Genomic DNA, 18,399 nt, shown 5'->3' on the forward strand with positions numbered 1-18,399 from the left:
CTGAGCACACTGGGAGCCTCCAGGACCAGAATTGGGGCAACAGGGATCAGACTGGGAGCAACTGGGACCACACTGAGGGCTACTGGGAGCAACTGGAGGCAACATAGGATATAGTGGGAGTGCCTTGGAGTCACTGGGATCATACTGGTGGAAACTGGAATGTTACTGGGGCATCTGGGAGTGACTGGGAAGGACTAGGAGCATGCTGAGGGCTCTACTGGGATATACTGGGAGTGTCTGCAACCATGGTGGGGGTGACTGGGACCATACTGGGAGTGACTGGGACTACGTGAAGGGGAATTAGGACCAGGCTGGGGGCAACTGGAAGGAACTGTGAGTGACTGGATCTACAAGAGAAGCAACTGGGATTGACTGGGACTGTCAGGAGGGAGGACTGGGATCATACTTGGAGTGACTGGATCTGTGCTAGGGGCAACGGGGAGCAACTGGGACCATGATGGGGACAACTGGGATCATCCTGGGATCACGGTGGGAGAAGCTTGACCCATGCTGGGAGCAACTGAGACCACACTGAGGGTGACTGGGGTCATCCTGGGATCATAGCAGGAGTGAGTGGGATCATGCAGGAGGTGATTGGGATCATACTGGGAGCAACTGGGAGTGCACTGGGGATGACTGGAAGTGGCTGTGAGCAACTGGGATCATGCTGGAAGCTTCTGGGGGCAACTGGGAATGAGTGGGACCACATGGAGGAAACTGGGAGCAACTGGGAGAGACCAGGAGTGACTGGGATCATCCTGGGACTGACTGGGCGCTGAATCCGAAAAATCGGTCCGAGAAACTGCTCAGAGACTTTTTTATCTTTAAGCAGCAAGGTATTTGTTAATTCAACATTGGGAGCAAGCCAGCTGGCGCTGGACAAACTTGCTCGAAGGCTTCACACAAAATCAGCATTTTTCTACAATCTTCAGCTAGGATTAAATGCATATTCAAGTGATTACAACATCTATCGATGCATATTAATAACAGGCGGAGTAGAGGTGGAGCTCAGGCGGGGCTTGGGGCGGTGTTTCTCTTGGCCCTCAATCCTGAGGGTACTTCCACTCTTCCTCCATGGCTCTGGGGGCTTCAACTCATCTTCCTCAGCTTGACCTTCCTTCTCTTCCATTCTTCTTGACCCGCTCACTGAAGCTTGGAAAAAGCCCTGGCTCCCGGCCTATTCCTCCTATTCCAATGTCTCCCTGATCCTGCTGTCTCTCTAATTTATCCCCTCGAGGCCTAGGACATGTTCCTGTACTATTCTCTGAAGCTTTGCTCCAGTCAGTAGAACAGAACGAGCACAGATGGTCTTGGATGTTGGTAGCTTGTTAGCAGGCCCCAATTTCTTAGTTAACTCTTTTGGGCCTGGCCTCCTGTTTCCCCAGGGACACAGCCCGGGCCTGGCTGTTCCCATTCCCATTCCACGGGTTTGCATTCCTGTTCCAGGTGTTCCCATCCCATTCTAGTTGTTCCCATCCCATTCCAGGTGTCCCCATTCCCATTCCAGGAGTTCCCATTCCCATTCTAGGTGTCTCCATTCCCATTCCTATTGTCCCTCCTCCCATTCCTGGTGTTCCCATCCCACTTCTGTTTTCCCCATTCCCACTTCTTGGGGTTCCCATTCATATTACAGGTGTCTCCATTCCCATTCCTGTTGTCTCCATTCCCATTCCAGGTGTTCCCATCCCACCTCTGTTTTCCCTATTCCCATTCCAGGTGTCTCCATTCCCATTCCAGGTGTTCCCATTCCCATTCCTGGTGTCCCCAGTCTGCTCCCAATGTTCCCATTCCCATTCCAGGTGTTCCCATTCCAATCCCAGGTGTTCCCATTCCCATTCCTGGTGTCCCCATTTCCATTCCTGGTGTTCCCATTCCAGGTGTCTCCATTCCCATTCCAGGTGTCCCCATTCCCATTCCAGGTGTCCCCATTTCCATTCCAGGTGTTCCCATTCCTGGTGTTCCCATTCCAGGTGTTCCCATTCCAGGTGTTCCCATTCCAATTCCTGGTGTCCCCATTTCCAATCCTGGTGTTCCCATTCCAGGTGTCTCCATTCCCATTCCAGGTGTCTCCATTCCCATTCCAGGTGTCCCCATTTCCATTCCAGGTGTTCCCATTCCCATTCCAGGTGTTCCCATTCCAGGTGTCTCCATTCCAATTCCAGGTGTTCCCATTTCCATTCCAGGTGTTCCCATTCCCATTCCAAGTGTTCCCATTCCAGGTGTCTTCATTCCCATTTTAGGTATTCCTATTCCCATTCCAGAGTTTCCCATTCCCATTCCAGGTGTTCCCATTCCCATTCCTGGTGTTCCCATTTCCATTCCTGGTGTTCCCATCCCATTCCTTATGCCCTCATTCCCATTCCAGGCATTCTCATTCCCATTCCAGGTGTTCCATCCCATTCTAGGTGTCACCGCTGTCATTTCCCCTGCTGGTTTACCTTTAAACCAGCACACCAGGGCTGTGCCCAACAGGGGTCCCTGTGGATCATCCAACGCGGGTCCTCCCATGGCTGATGGAGTTGGAGCAGCGGCCGAAGCTCTTCCCGCAGTCGGGGCACTCGGGGCTTCTCTTACCGGTGGGTCCGTTGGTGGGAGGTCAAGGCAGAGCTGTCCCTGAAGCTCTTCCCACACTCCCCACACTTGTGAGGCCTCTCCCTGATGTGGATGTGATGGTGGGTGTAGAGGGTGGAGCTGTCCTACATTCCCTACACATGTAGGGCCGTTCCCCAGTGTGGATGTGCTGGTGGCTGAGCAGCTTGGTGCTTGTGCTGAAGCTCTTCCCACATTCCGCACACGTGTAGGGCCGTTCCCACTGTGGATCATCTGGTGTCGGAGCAGGTGGGAGCTCCGTTTGAAGCTCTTCCCACATTCCCGACACGTGTAGGGCCGTTCCCCACTGTGGATCATCTGGTGTCGGAGCAGGTGGGAGCTCCGTTTGAAGCTCTTCCCACACTCCTCACACATGTAGGGCTGTTCCCCACTGTGGATGCGACGGTGGGTGCGGAGGGTGGAGCGGTCACTGAACCTCTTCCCACACTCCCCACACGTGTAGGGCCGTTCCCCAGTGTGGATGTGCTGGTGCCTCAGGAGGTGGGTGCTAATCCTGAAGCTCTTCCCACAATCCAAACATCTGAAGGGTTTCTCCCTGCTGGGAGGCTGCTCAGGGACCACCAGCTCGCAGCTCCGCCTCAAGCTCCGGCCGCCTTCCCGGCACACGCTGGCTCTTTCCTCCTCACAGCCCCCTGGGTTGGCTTTGGAGCCCCTCCTGCGGGGGCATCTCCGGCCCTTTTCCTCCCCGCTGCCTTCCTGCGCCGGGGAGCCCTTCAAAACAGCCTCTCCCACCAGGCTCTGCCGGGGGGATTTGTCCTCTGCGCTCTCCGGCCTCACCTCGGGGCCTGGGGCAGGAACCAACAAGGACACGCAGGGGATTTGCCTCCGGCCCACAGGGAAGCCCAAGGACATCCCCCCAACTCCGGCCCTGGCAGGACGGCCACAAAAGACAAAAGACCCACCCAAAGGGGCACTGACTTCCTCCTCACCTGCCTGGGGGGCCCAAGGCATCTTCCTCTTCCTCGCAGCCTCCTCCTCCATCCGCCCAAGCTTTGGGAAGCAGAAATCCTGATGGGAAGGGGGGAAACAAGGGGTGAGCGCGTTGTCTTGGAGGTTCCTCCTGCCCAAGTCCAGCTCTAGGACTCACTGGGCATCTTGTGTCCATAGAAATCTCCAAAACAACAAGATTTAGACCAGAAAAACAGTAAACACAGAGATTTGGGAAAAAAAAAAAAACAACAAAGTCCCCCCAAATTTGCAAAAGATCAAGGGACAGCAAAAAAATACTCCAAAATATGAACATTCAGCCCAAAAAACCCTCCCAGAAGTTCCCCCTCTCTGGTCTCTGCACATTTACCTTCTGGGCTCTCCCCTCTCTGGGCTGCTGGGGGTCCTGCTTAGGGGTGCCAGGGCTTTTGGGGGTCCCAGGGGTCCCTTCTCCCCTCACTCTCTGCTTCAGGGGGCCGGGTTCCCAGACATTCCCCCTCTCCGCCTTCTCCACTTTCTTGGCCCGGGGATCCCAGGGGTCCCCACTGCCCAGGCTCCCCCTTCTCCGGGACCCCCCTTGCAGCCTCCCGGGGCTCCTCCCTCTCCCTGCTCCCCCCTCCAGCCTGCCGGGGGTCCCCCAGCTCCGCCATCGCCCCGCTCCGCTCTCCACACTCCGGGGCTCCCGCCCTTCCTCCCCCCAGCCCCGGCTCTCCCGAGGGCTCCCCAAACCCGCTGCCTCGGCTCCCTCCGGCTCCCCCGGACCAGCCCCCCCCGCCCACACCGGCCTCACAATGGAGCCGCCGGGGCCTCACCCACCAACACCAACCCCCAACAAGGGGGGGACCCGCAGCCCCCCGACCACCCACGGGGCTCTGCCCACAACCCACCCCGACACCGCCCCAAAACACCCCCCGGGGACCCCCAGCAGCCCCCCGGCACACAGCCCCGCACAAGGGCCGCCTGTGCCCGAGCCAACAAAACGCCCCCACAGCCGGGGGGACACCAGAGGCTGCCCCGGGGCAACGAGAGCAGGGAGCGGATCGGGCCCCGCACACGTGGCCGGGCTCTTGGCTCAGCCGGCCGGGATCGGCAACCAACAGCACGGCCCCGACCGCCGGCTCGGCACAGCGAGCCCGGGGGTGTCCCCTCTCCAGGGCCCCCCTCTCCACAGATCAACGCATGGGGACACCAAGGGACCCCCAAGGGAACCCCTTGCCCGCTCTCCCACCTCCCCTTAGCCCCCCTCACCCACCCCTTGCCCACCGGCCCCCCAAACCCCGGCTCCCCCCAGCTCCCTTTGGGGCTCACCCACCGCCCCCCGCGCTCCCTTTGGGGGTCCTACCCCCCGTTTCCCTCCCTTTCCCCCCTTTCCCATCGGCTCGTCCCCCTCCCCCGCTCACCCCAGAGCTCCGCCCGCGGCCGCAGCGATGCAGCAGGAGAAGGAGGGGCGGCAGGAAGGGCAGGGAGAAAGGCGGAGCGGGAACGGCAACAGGATCGTCCCCCCCGCCCCATCTCGCGGGGGATCGGGAAGGGGGAGCTCGTCCCAAATATCTTGGTGGGGGTTTTGGTGTTTGTTTCTTTTTTGGAAGCGGGGGGTGTAGGGGGAGAATGTTTGGATCTTACAGGACTCCAAAGCTGAGCCGCAAATGCCCCTTAGGGGGATTTTGGGGGTCCCCGGTGGGTGTTTTGCAGTGGTGGAGGGATGGGTTGGCGGCAGAGCCACGGAAGTTCAAGAAGGGGCAGTGCCGGATTCTGCCCCTGGGATGGGCAACCCCTGATGTGGGGACAGAGTGGGAATGAGAGGCTGGAGAGCAGTGCTGGGAAAGGGCCCTGGGGGTCCTGGGGGTGCCCACTTGGCCAGGAGTCAGCAGTGCCCTGGCAGCCAGGAGGGACAACCCTGTCCTGGGGGCATCAGGCCCAGCATGGCCGGGCCGGGGAGGGGATTGTCCCGCTCTGCTCTGCCCTGGGGCGGCCTCACCTCTATAGTGGGGCACTCGGGGGGGACACAATGGAAGGAAGAGATTGAGCCAGTCGAGAGTGTCCAAAGGAGGCCACCAGGATGGGGAAGGCTCTGCAGGGGAAGCCTTAGGAGGGGCAGCTCAGGGCACTTGGGGTGTTCAGCTGCACAAGAGGAGACTGAGGGGAGACCTCATGGCAGTTCCAACTTCCTCAGAGGGGCAGAGGAGGGGCAGGCCCTGAGCTCTGCTCTGGGGGGACCAGGGACAGCCCCCAGGGAATGGCCTGGAGTTGTGTCAGGGCAGGCTCAGGTTGGATGTTAGAAAGAGGTTCTTCCCCCCCAAGGTGGTTGGCACTGAACAGGCTCCCCAGGGCAGTGGGCACAGCACCAAGGCTGACAGAGCTCCAGGACAGTTTGGATGATCCTCTGGGGCACAGGCTGTGACTCTTGGGGATGGGCCTGGGCAGGGCTGAGGGTTGGACTTGATGATCCCTCTGGGGTCCCTTCCAACTCGCACATTCTTTCATTCTGGGATTCTGTAACACCCCACCTTTGCCTGCTTTGCTGCTTCTGTGAACCACGAGTTCCTCCCTTCATTGTTTCTTTCCTTTCCTTGGCTGGTTTCTCTCCATTGCAGTTGGTTACACAGATATTTTCTAGGGCACATTCTGGACAACCACTGCTGGTTCAGTTCTGTCTCAGAGCCCGAGATCAGCCTTATGGAGCCAAAGGAACCCTGGGACACTGCGGGACCCCATGGGATCAAGGGACCATCGTGACACTGCGGGACCTCATGGAATTAAAGGAACCCAGGGGCCACTGTGGTGCCTCATGGAACAAAGTTGCCAGTGTGACATGTGGGGCCTCATGGAATCAAACGAGCCCTGAGACCTTTGGTACCCTCATGGAATCCAGTGGCCTTTGTGACCCTGTGGAACCTCATGGAATCAAAGGGCCACTGTGACACTGCAAAACCTCATGGAACCAAGGGGCCATTCCAGAATCACAGAATCAACGAGGTGGGAAAAGACCTCTGAGATCATGGAGTCCAAGCCATGCCCCAACCCCACCCTGTCAACTAGACCATGGCCCTGAGAGCCACATCCAGTCTTTTCTGAAACACCTCCAGGGATGGTGACTCCACCCCCTCCCTGGGCAGCCCATTCCAACACCCAGTCACCCCTTCTGGGAAGAACTTGAGCCTCCTGTCTGACCTAAACCTCCCCTGGTGCAGCTTTAGGCTGTGCCCTCTTGTCCCACTGTTGGTTGCCTGGGAGAAGAGACCGACCCCCCCGGGTCCCCCCTCCTGTCAGGGAGTTGTAGAGAGTGAGAAGGTCCCCCCTGAGCCTCCTTCTGCCCAGGCTCAGCAAGCCCAGCTCCCTCAGCTGCTCCTCACAGCACTTGTGCTCCAGAGCCTTCAGCAGCCCCAGTGCCCTTCTCCAGACACGCTCCATCACCTCAACACCTTCCCCAAAGTGAGGGGCCCAGAACTGGGCACAGCACTCGAGGTGTGGCCTCAGCAGGGAGAGCCCAGGGGCAGAATCCCTGCCCTGAAGGCAGCTCCCTGCAATCAGCTCTGCTGCAGCCCTGCAGGGCCCTTCTGCTCCTTGTCCTGCAACTCCACCATTCCCTGCTCCCTGCAGCCCTGGCTCCCTCAGCCTTCCCCTGCCCAGCCAGACCCCCTTGTCTGGCAGCAAGAGAGCAGCCCTGGGCAGCCCAGGGATTGTCTGGGGCCCAGAGCTGTCTGCCACAGCCTCCAGCATCTCCTGGCTTGCCTGTGCCCAGCCCTGCTGCCCTGCCAGAAGATCCCACGGTGTTCCCACTTGCAATGGAATGGGGGACCTGCTCCCAGGCTTTGCAGGCCCTTCTGTCCCTTCATCACCCACCTGATGATTTAACCAAGGCTCTGTGGGATGACTGTCAGTGTTCCTGAATCACGGGATGTGCCCACCCAAAGACATTTTCAGCATCTCTGTCCTGCCTTGAGATCAGCTTCTCCTCCAGCACAGCCCCTCAGGGGCTGCAGAGACCCCCCCGACAGCAAAGGCCTCTCCTGCCAGGGCTGCAGAGACCAACCCAGCCTTTCCCTGGCCTGGGGGGAAGCGTTTCCCCTTTCTGTGCTGTCCCATTGCCATCTGCCCCTCCAGCACGTCTCTGCTCCAGCCCAGCACTTGCACACATCGGCTCCGGGCACTCGGTGCTGCTGCTGGGAACGAGATCATTTCCTGATTCTTTTAAATGAATGATGTTCATTAACTTGTTAGTTAATTGCTTTAGTGAATCATAACCAGAATATTCATCCTAAACAGTGGGTTAGTCTTAAGTCACTATTGGCCAGCACTTAGCAAAGTTTGTCATCACCTGCTCTTGTGGGAACAGGCTTGGGAAAATTATTGCAACTCTGAGTTTTGCTAAACTAGCCCTGATCTGCTTCAGTGAACAAAGCCTGGGGAGAGAGGTGGATTGCTGAAACTGGACACAAGGAATGCAGAATTTACAGACCACAAGGACATTGTGCAGGAACTAGAAGATAAAGAAGAGGTTAACAAAGGCCATACAATAGGTGTTGGAAACTCCCTGCCTGGGAAAAGGATAATAAAAAGCCTGAAAGATGGGGACTAATTAGGGTGAGAAGTGAGAAGTCAATAACCAATAGAGGACAGAATGCTAAATACTGAAGAGGATGATGTAAGTTAGAACTGATGCCCTTTAAATTCTTTCTTTGTTAAACACATACAAATAAGTGAAAAGGCTGGGGGGGCAGGGAGGGTTGGAGTTATCCCCCCCACACCCCCGGGCCAGAAGAAAGTGGTGCCTGACTCACTGATACAAAAGGACAGAGTTGGAGGGTTTCATTTGTCCCATTTGTGGCTGCAGCAGGAAGAGCAAAGTCTTCTCCTCTGGAAATGTTTCTTCCCTCAGGGTGTCTGGTGCACATTCCAGTGGGCACACAGGGGAATGCTGGGCTGGAATGGGTTTGTTTCCAGGTGGCCTGCACAGTATCCCCTGGCACAGGGGTGGCCACGAGGCAGGGACCAAAGGGCAGGGAGGCCCTGCCCCGTGGCCAGAGCACAGGAGACACCGACTCTGAGCTCATCATCAGGAGAGTAAAGACTTCATCCCAAAATTCTCACTGCTCCCTCCAGTAATGCAGGAAAGCCACTGCTGGAAACGGGGGGCTCTTTTGGATTAGTTTCCTAAAAGACTTCAAGCTTCAAATCCTCTTTAAAAGTGGTCAGGAACAAGGGTCTCAGCCTTTTTGGGGCTGTGACAGACCAAGGGAACACAAAGGGTTGAGGAAACGCCCCTTTTGCAGGACAGAGATGATGCCCAAAGCTCAGAGGTGGGCTCCTGAAAGTTGGTGCCATTAACTGCCCTTGGGAAGGAAAGCCCCCAGCCCTAGTGTTTCAGGGGCAGGTGACAGGGTGCCCAGGGCAGGCAAAGGCCAGCAACAGGTTCCTGTGCTGGCCCCTTTTGGGTGGGAGCAATCCCTGACAGAGTCAGGCTGGCAGGTGGCATCCAAGGTTTGGAGGTGGCTCCCGGGGGGGATGACAGTCCCTTCCCTTGGGAAGGACAGCACCAGCCCCAGTGCTGGGGGGCAGAGGAAAGGTTTCCCAGGGCAGGCAAAGGCCAGCAGCAGCTTTCTGTCCTGACCCTTTTAGCATGGCAGCAATCCCCAGACATATCCAATTTGGGAAGTGCTATCCAAATTTTGGAGCTGGGCTCCTGGAAATGATGGCAGTTCATGTTTTTTCCAAGGACAGCATTTGGCCCCCATGCTGGCAGTGCAAGTGACTGAGTGCTGAGGGTGTTGCCAAATGCTCTGACATTGTTGGGATCAATCAAACCCTCTAACACCGTGGGTTTAGTGTGACAAAGCAAGGCATTACTTTCTTTGCTGGCTGTGTATGTGGCCAACAACAATGCTGCCTTCACACAGACAGCAGTACATCACTTTTGCACCCATTTACGCTTTTTTGACAAAGAAATTAATGTTCATTGGTACGAAATGGCATCATTTCATTGTTCCATTTCTTTAATCAGTATTTTAGCCACTCTTGCTCAGTACTCTCTTGTTGCTTATGCTAATTAGTTCATGCTTTCGGTCTTTTGAGCACCTTTTTCTCAGGTGGGGATTTTCCCCCACAAATGCTGAGCCTTTGTTCATCTTCCTCCTTACCTGCTGCTTTCTGCAGAAGGCCCTTGTTTCCAGATATGCAGGTTCAAGAACACATCTTTCTCTCCCAGGCTTTGTTCACTGAAGCTTATCGAGGGTAACTCTCACAAAACTGACAGTTCTAGTGCTTTTCCCAAACTGTGTTCTCTCCAAAGCAGCTTGTGAGGAATTTTTGCTGTGTGCTGGCTAAAGGTGATTTATGGCCTAACACCCCCTCTGTGATTAATGGAAACAACGAATCCAAAGGCAAAGTGGGCCCACTGAAAGATTAGGAAAGGTCTCTAATGTCCAGGAAGGGCCCCGTGCTGCCCCCAGACTCTTGGCTGTGGCTCCTCGGGGCGAGTCTGTGATTCCCCCCGAAACTGGGGCTAAAAGGTTCCCCTTTGCAATGGTGCCCGTCTGTGCCTGGTGCATTGGGAGAGGCCTGTGCCGAGGGCAGAGCTGGAGAGCCCCTGTGCTGCTCCAGGCCTGCAGAGCTGCCTCTCTGCCTGCAGCCCTTGCCAGCTGGGAGCGGGCAGGCCTGCGGGCTCCCTGCCTGCTCTCCAGCCTCTCCCGGGCCTCGGGCGCTCCAGCCCCGGCCCACTGGGGCTCCGCTGGCCTCGCTCCGTGGGGCCCGTGTCTCCTGCCCCTGGGCAGCCCCAGCCCACCCCGCTGGGCCATGGGCTGGCTTTGCCCACAGCCGGGAGCTTGGAGAGCCTGGGGGGAAAGCTTCTGCCAGGGGGGTCCTTCCCAGGCCTCCCGTCAAACCAGGCGGGGTCTCTCCTGAGAGCAGGAATTCTCCCTTGCTCGGCAATTTTCCACGGGTCTTTGCAGTGGAAGTTTCTGGCAGGGGAGTTACAAAATCAGGAAGTTTCTGAATGCTTTTCAGTTGGGGTAGTTGTCACATGAGTGTCCAGGTTTTGGAGAAGAGATGCTGAACAAGGGCCCTCTGTATCCAGCTGTAAATACTCTGCTCAACAGACAAGGTCAGTACAGTTCAAGCTCCAAACAAGCACCAGAGACCACCAAGAGGCCACCAGAAGGCCCCCAGTGACCGAATAAGGACTTTGGAAGGACTTCAGAAGGACCTCTCTGAGCTAATTCCCATGGGTGTGATCTTTCTGAGGGAAGGAGTGAATATGTAAGACATTTGCTGGATGTGTAAAATTGTGAGTAAATCTCAGCTGTGCTGGGGGAGAACGGGGCACACTGGTGGTTGGGGGGAAGATCCTCCCATGGGTGAGGGGCTGATAACAAAGAATGGCTGCCCACTATTGCTCCCAAATTGAGCCTTGGGGGTTTCTTTTCTGCCCATTTAGGGTCCCACCATGAGGAGACAAGTGCCCCTTGCAGCCCTGGGCCCTCACTGCCTCCTTGTCCCTGCTCAGCAGCCTGGGAGGTTGTCACAGGTTTACTTGTTCAAAAAAACCCAGGCAGGGAATCTTTCTTTGCCCTGCATTGCTGTAAAGGGGGATGTTGAACGGGGGAGGGGAGTTTTTCCCTTGGGTGATTGACCCACACAAAAGAACCAACCAGCACATCCACATTCCAGGTTGAAGGGCCTCCAAAGGCTGTGGGAGGGTGTGGGGTTTTTTTAACTCTCTCCTAAGAAATGGGAGGTACTGCCTGGAGGATACCACTTGCCCCTGCATGGCCCCAGTTGCTCCCAAGATGATCCCACTATGAGTCCAATCACCCCCAATAATCCCAGTAACTTCTAGACACTTCCAGGGGATTCAGTGAATCCACTTTGATCCCAATCATCCCCAGAATGGCTGCAGTCCCTCTCACATACTGCCAGTATTATTGCAGTCACTCACAGTACAATCCCAGTATAAACCCAGCAGGGGCCCGGCTGCTCCCAGTACGATCCCAGTTGCCCCCAGTGTGGTTGCTCTGGGATGGATCAGGAATAGGGGCACCTCTGTGCCCCCTCCCCCCCTTGTGTCACCCTGTTCTGGGGGAGCTTTGGGGGGACATCTGCACCCCAACACGGCATCCAACGCATCCCAAAGTGTGCTGGGACCCCCTTAACCACCCCACAGCCCCCAAGGAACCTCCAAACCCACTCAGAGCCCACTGAGGACTCAACCTAACCCATTTTTGGGGGGACTTTCATGGGCTCTGGTGTTACTGGGAACCCTTCCCACTGCAGGCGATGAGTTCTTGGGTGAGAGGGGGTGTTGGGAAGGGGGGTAGGTGAGTCAGAGGGGATAAAAGGGGTGGTGGGACCCCAAACTGAGTGGGAGGAGACTAGGACCCCCCAAAAGTGGAGGAGGAGAGAGGCTGAGAATTGGGGGATGATGGGAAAGGGGTGGGAGAGGTCAGAAGAGTGGGGAAAAGGGGAGGGTGGGACCCCCAAACTGAGCATGAGGGGTCTGGGGATTGGGGGAATGATGTGCAAGGGGTGGGAGCGAGGGGGAAAAGTGGGGGTTGAGACCCCAGAACTGATTTGGGGTGGCTGGGGATTGAGGGGACCATGGAAAAGTGGGAGGAACAGGGAGAGGGGTGGAAAAGGGGGGTGGTCTGGAGGGATGGACGGTCCCATGGGGGTCTTTGGGCACTGGGGGGTTGGGAAAGGGGGGTGGTCCCCCTGAGCTCCCAACTTACTCTGGGTGCTGGGGGCTGCTGGATCCAATCTCAGCCTTGCATTGTGCCAACAGTTGAAATTTAGAGCAATTCTAGAGGGGTGACTGAACCACGTTTGGCCCCCAGGGTTTAATGATGGCACATCAGATCTATTGGAAGAAAATGAAATATTTATTTTTTGCAAATGATGACACAAAAGGTTTTAATCAGAATTATTTAGTGAACAATAGAAACACTAAAACTACCAGTAGTGCAGGATAAGGTAGGACAGGGCACTACACTAAAGCAATTGTTGAAGCAATTCTACTAAAGGAGGCAAACAAGCAAGAATTCTTAATTAGAGATGGATGGAACTGCCCCAGAGCAGCGCTCGTGGGGAGATCTCTGCTCTCAACCTCCAGCAGTGACCTTGGGGGGTCCCCAGCCAAGGCAGGAATCTCCACACACCCCCAAGAAGGGTTCTGTTGGAAGAACCTGCCCCTGGGAAAGGGGACTGGCCCTTTCTGGTAGAAACCCATGGACTGACAGTCCTTGGACTCCAGGGGTTCCCTCACCATCAGGGGCTTCATTTGGGGTGAAACCAGTCTGGGGTCCAACATCTCCTGCCTTGGCCTGGCCCCCTCTCAGCTCAGCACTGACCCCTTTGCAAATGGGGCATTGTCTTGGTGCCATTGCAGGGGGATGTCCTGCCCCAGTGTCCCAGTGTTCCTTTAATTCCCAGAGGCCCTGCAGTGTCCCAGTGGCCCCTTGATTCCATGACCTTCGGAAACACCTCAGGGTTCCTTTGGTTCCATGAGGCCCCCATGTCCCAAAGGCCCCTGGATTCCAGGAATTCCGCAGTGTCACAAGGTTCCTTTTTTTCCATAGGGCCCTGCAGTGTCCCAATTGTGCCTTGATTCCAGGAGTATCCAAATTCTCCCGGGGTTCCTTTGGTCTCAGGAGGTTCCGCAGTGGCCCAGCGGCCCCTTCATTCCAGGCAGGCCCAGGGAGACGAAGCCAAAGACGGAGCCCCGACCCCCGTCAGCATCTTGGGGGGGCGGGGGGGCAGGACCTGGGAAACGGCTGGGAAGGGACGGGGATGGACTGGGATGGACTGGGAGGGACTGGGATGGATTGGGATGGACTGGGATGGACTGGGATGGATTGGGAGGGACTGGGATGGACTGGGATGGACTGGGACAGACTGGGATGGACTGGGACAGACTGGGATGGATTGGAATGGACCGGGACACCAGGATACACAAGGATACAACGGGACCAGTACTGGGAAAAAACAGGACCCCCCGGGAGCAGGATCTGAGCACACTGGGACCCTCCAGGACCAGAACTGGGGCAACAGGGATCATACTGGGAGCCACTGGGACCACACTGAGGGGTACTGGGAGCAACTGGAGGCCACATAGGATATAGTGGGAGTGGCTTGGAGTCACTGGGATCATACTGGTGGAAACTGGAATGTTACTGGGACCACACTGGGAGTGACTGGGAAGGACTAGGAGCATGCTGAGGGCTCTACTGGGATATACTGGGAGTGTCTGCAACCATGGTGGGGGTGACTGAGACCATACTGGGAGTGACTGGGACTACGTGAAGGGGAATTAGGACCAGGTTGGGGGCAACTGGAAGGAACTGTGAGTGACTGGATCTACAAGAGAAGCAACTGGGATTGACTGGGACTGTCAGGAGGGAGGACTGGGATCATACTTGGAGTGACTGGATCTGTGCTAGGGGCAACTGGGAGCAACTGGGACCATGATGGGGACAACTGGGATCATCCTGGGATCACGGTGGGAGAAGCTTGGCCCATGCTGGGAGCAACTGAGACCACACTGAGGGTGACTGAGGTCATCCTGGGATCAAACCAGGAGTGAGTGGGATCATGCAGGAGGTGATTGGGATCATACTGGGAGCAACTGGGAGTGCACTGGGGATGACTGGAAGTGGCTGTGAGCAACTGGGATCATGCTGGAAGCTTCTGGGGGCAACTGGGAATGAGTGGGACCACATGGAGGAAACTGGGAGCAACTGGGAGAGACCAGGAGTGACTGGGATCATCCTGGGACTGACTGGGCGCTGAATGCGAAAAATCGGTCCGAGAAACTGCTCAGAGACTTTTTTATCTTTAAGCAGCAAGGGATTTGTTTATTCAACGTTGGGAGCAAGCCAGCTGGAGCTGGACAAACTTACTCAAAGGCCTCACACAAAATCAGCATTTTTCTACAATCTTCAGCTGGGATTAAATGCATATTCAAGTGATTACAACATCTATCGATGCATATTAATAACAGGCGGAGTAGAGGTGGAGCTCAGGCGGGGCTTGGGGCGGTATTTCTCTTGGCCCTCAATCCTGAGGGTACTTCCACTCTTCCTCCATGGCTCTGGGGCCTTCAACTCATCTTCCTCAGCTTGACCTTCCTTCTCTTCCATTCTTCTTGACCCGCTCACTGAAGCTTGGAAAAAGCCCTGGCTCCCGGCCTATTCCTCCTATTCCAATGTCTCCCTGATCCTGCTGTCTCTCTAATTTATCCCCTCTAGGCCTAGGACATGTTCCTGTACTATTCTCTGAAGCTTTGCTCCAGTCAGTGGAACAGAACGAGCACAGATGCTCTTGGATGTTGGTAGTTTGTTAGCAGGCCCCAATTTCTTAGTTAACTCTTTTGGGCCTGGCCTCCTGTTTCCCCAGGGACACAGTCCGGGCCCGGCTGTTCCCATTCCCATTCCACGGGTTTGCATTCCTGTTCCAGGTGTTCCCATCCCGTTCTAGTTGTTCCCATCCCATTCCAGGTGTCCCCATTCCCATTCCAGGTGTTCCCATTCCCATTCCATGTGTTCCAATTCCCTTTCCAGATGTTCCATCCCATTCTAGGTGTCTCCATTCCCATTCCTATTGTCCGTCCTCCCATTCCTGGTGTTCCCATCCCACTTCTGTTTTCCCCATTCCCAGTTCTTGGTGTTCCCATTTATATTCCAGGTGTCTCCATTCCCATTCCTATTGTCCCCATTCCCATTCCAGGTGTTCCCATCCCACCTCTGTTTTCCCTATTCCCATTCCAGGTGTCTCCATTCCCATTCTAGGTGTCCCCATTCCAATTCCTGGTGTCCCCAGTCTGCTCCCAATGTTCCCATTCCCATTCCAGGTGTCCCCATTCCAATCCCAGGTGATCCCATTCCCATTCCTGGTGTTCCCAACCTGCTCCCGATGTTCCCATTCCCATTCCCAATGTTCCCATTACCAGCCCAGGTGTCCTCATTCCGATTCCAGGTGTCCCCATTCCCATTCCAGGTGTCCCCATTCCCATTCCTGCTGCCCCCATTCCCATTCCAGGTGTCCCCATTCCCATTCCTGCTGCCTCCATTCCCATTCCAGGTGTTTCCATTCCCATTCCAGGTGTTTCCATTCCCATTCCTGGTGTCCCCATTCCCATTCCAGGTGTTCCCATTCCCATTACTGGTGTTCCAATTCCCGGTGTCCCCATTTCCATTCCAGGTGTTTCCATTCCCATTCCACGTGTCCCCATTCCCATTCCTAGTGTCCCCATTTCCATTCCAGGTGTCCCCATTCCCATTCCAGGTGTTCCTATTCCAATTCCAGGTGTTCCCATTCCAGGTGTTTCCATTCCAGTTCCAGGTGTTCCCATTCCCATTCCTGGTGTCCCCATTTCCATTCCAGGTGTTCCCATTCCCATTACTAGTGTTCCCATTCCAGGTGTCTCCATTCCAATTCCAGGTGTCCCCATTTCCATTCCAGGTGTTCCTATTCCCATTCCAGGTGTTCCCACTCCAGGTGTTTCCATTCCAGTTCCAGGCGTTCCCATTCCCATTCCAGGTGTTCCCATTCCAGGTGTCTCCATTCCAATTCCTGGTGTCCCCATTTCCATTCCTGGTGTTCCCATTTCCACTCCAGGTGTTCCCATTCCCATTCCAGGTGTTTCCATTCCCATTCCTGCTGCCCCCATTCCTATTCCAGGTGTTCCTATTCCCATTCCAGGTGTTTCCATTCCAGTTCCAGGTGTTCCCATTCCCATTCCTGGTGTCCCCATTCCAGGTGTTCCCATTCCCATTCCAGGTGTTCCCATTCCAGGTGTCTCCATTCCAATTCCGGGTGTTCCCATTCCTGGTGTCCCCATTTCCATTCCAGATGTTCCCATTCCCATTCCAGGTGTTCCTTCCCCATTCCACGTGTCCCCATTCCCATTCCTGATGCCCCCATTCCCATTCCTAGTGTCTCCAGTCTGCTCCCAAAGTCCCCATTCCCTTTCCAGGTGTTCCCATTCCCATTCCTGGTGTTCCCATCCCATTGCTATTGTCCCCATCCCATTCCTGATGTCCCCATTCCCATTCCAGGCATTTTCATTCCCATTCCAGGTGTTCCATCCCATTCTAGGTGTCACCGCTGTCATTTCCCCTGCTGGTTTACCTTTAAACCAGCACACCAGGGCTGTGCCCAACGGGGGTCCCTGTGGATCATCCAACGCGGGTCCTCCCATGGCTGATGGAGTTGGAGCAGCGGCCGAAGCTCTTCCCGCAGTCGGGGCACTCGGGGCTTCTCTTACCGGTGGGTCCGTTGGTGGGAGGTCAAGGCAGAGCTGTCCCTGAAGCTCTTCCCACACTCCCCACACTTGTGAGGCCTCTCCCTGATGTGGATGTGATGGTGGGTGTAGAGGGTGGAGCTGTCCCACATTCCCTACACGTGTAGGGCCGTTCCCCAGTGGGGATGTGCTGGTGGCTGAGCAGCTTGGTGCTTGTGCTGAAGCTCTTCCCACATTCCAAGCACTTGTAGGGCCATTCCCTGGTGTGGATGCAACGGTGTTTGCAAAGGCTGGAGCTGTCCCTGAAGCTCTTCCCACACTCCGCACACGTGTAGGGCCGTTCCCACTGTGGATCATCTGGTGTCGGAGCAGGTTGGAGCTCAGTTTGAAGCTCTTCCCACACTCCCCACACGTGTAGGGCCGTTCCCCACTGTGGATGCGACAGTGGTTGCGGAGGGTGGAGCTCTGCCTGAAGCTTTTCCCACATTCCCCACACGTGTAGGGCCGTTCCCCACTGTGGACGTGCTGGTGCCTCAGGAGGTTGGTTCTCTTCCTAAAGCTCTTCCCACATTCCAAGCACCTGAAGGGTTTCTCCCTGCTGGGAGGCTGCTCAGGGACCACCAGCTCGCAGCTCCGCCTCAAGCTCCGGCCGCCTTCCCGGCACACGCTGGCTCTTTCCTCCTCACAGCCCCCTGGGCTGGCTTTGGAGCCCCTCCTGCGGGGGCATCTCCGGCCCTTTTCCTCCCCGCTGCCTTCCTGCGCCGGGGAGCCCTTCAAAACGGCCTCTCCCACCAGGCTCTGCCGGGGGGATTTGTCCTCCGCGCTCTCCGGCCTCACCTCGGGGCCTGGGGCAGGAACCAACAAGGACACGCAGGGGATTTGCCTCCGGCCCACAGGGAAGCCCAAGGACATCCCCCCAACTCTGGCCCCGGCAGGACGGCCACAAAAGACAAAAGACCCACCCAAAGGGGCACTGACTTCCTCCTCACCTGCCTGGGGGGCCCAAGGCATCTTCCTCTTCCTTGCAGCCTCCTCCTCCATCCGACCAAGCTTTGGGAAGCAGAAATCCTGATGGGGGTAAAAACAAGGGGTGAGCGCGTTGTCTTGGGGGTTTCTCCTACCCAAGTCCAGCTCTAGGACTCACCGGGCATCTTGTGTCCATAAAAACCCCCAAAACACCAACATTAAGCCCAAATTCCCCTCCCAGGAGTTCCCCCTCTCTGCTCTCTGGGGTTAGGGGGTCCCCCCTGTCTGGCCTGATGGCACTTCTGCCTGCATTGGGGGTCCCCCTTCTCCGGGCTGCCGGGGGTCCCGCAGTTCCGGCGGGTTCCCACTCACCGGGGTCCCCTTGAGTGTTGCCAGGGGGGTCCCAGGGCTCACTTCTCCCCACTCTGCCTCCCGGGGCCGGCCGGCCCTCCTCTCTCGGCTCCCACCCTCGCAAACCTCTTGGCGCTCTCGGCTCCCACCCCGCCTCAAGGCCCCCCCTCCTCTCCACACTCCAAGGCCTTCCCCCTCTCCGGGACCCCCGCTTAAGGGGCCCGGCGCTCCCTCTCTGCTCCCCCCCCTCCAGCATTCCGGGGGTCCCCCAGCTCCGGGATCGCCCCTCTCCGCTCTCCCCACTCCGCGGCTAC

General features: G+C 56.6%; 2 protein-coding genes and 1 long non-coding RNA gene across 32 annotated transcripts in view; 1 reads left to right on the forward strand and 2 right to left on the reverse strand.

The window, feature by feature from the left end:
- The window catches only part of LOC127464000 (class I histocompatibility antigen, F10 alpha chain-like), a 189,835-nt gene that overhangs the window by 160,755 nt on the left and 10,681 nt on the right, over positions 1-18,399 (reverse strand). The window lies entirely within an intron of this gene.
- LOC127463999 (zinc finger protein 696-like) lies at positions 955-17,779 on the reverse strand. Of its 2 annotated transcripts, none has more exons than XR_007901109.1 (2): positions 2,471-2,664; positions 955-1,524 (listed from the first exon to the last, which is right to left on the reverse strand). XR_007901109.1 is itself a non-coding variant. In XM_051774068.1 (2 exons), exons 1-2 carry the CDS (start codon positions 17,777-17,779, stop codon positions 1,347-1,349), a joined length of 1,269 nt encoding a protein of 422 aa, XP_051630028.1. In that variant the 3' UTR covers positions 956-1,346. The 2 variants fall into 2 exon arrangements, 1 of the variants encoding a protein (XP_051630028.1); XM_051774068.1 differs by lacking the exon at positions 2,471-2,664 and adding an exon at positions 16,689-17,779 and having other exon boundaries at positions 956-1,524.
- LOC127464019 (uncharacterized) lies at positions 15,789-16,426 on the forward strand. The gene is made up of 3 exons (XR_007901114.1): positions 15,789-15,930; positions 16,066-16,284; positions 16,321-16,426. It is a non-coding gene; the product is annotated as an uncharacterized LOC127464019 (long non-coding RNA).

This window comes from Manacus candei, unplaced genomic scaffold, assembly GCF_025592945.1.
Source record: "Manacus candei isolate 608988 ecotype Guabito, Panama unplaced genomic scaffold, ASM2559294v1 h1tg000185l, whole genome shotgun sequence".
Taxonomy (NCBI): Eukaryota; Metazoa; Chordata; class Aves; order Passeriformes; family Pipridae; genus Manacus; species Manacus candei.

Excerpts from the sequence above, each read along its gene's own strand:
- LOC127463999 (XM_051774068.1), bottom strand. The coding sequence starts at position 17,779 with ATGCCTTGGGCCCCCCAGGCAGGTGAGGAGGAAGTCAGTGCCCCTTTG. Across the intron at positions 1,525-16,688 it reads GATGATCCACAGGGACCCCC|AATGGGAATGGGAACTCCTG; the intron begins GTTGGGCACAGC and ends GGAGACACCTAG.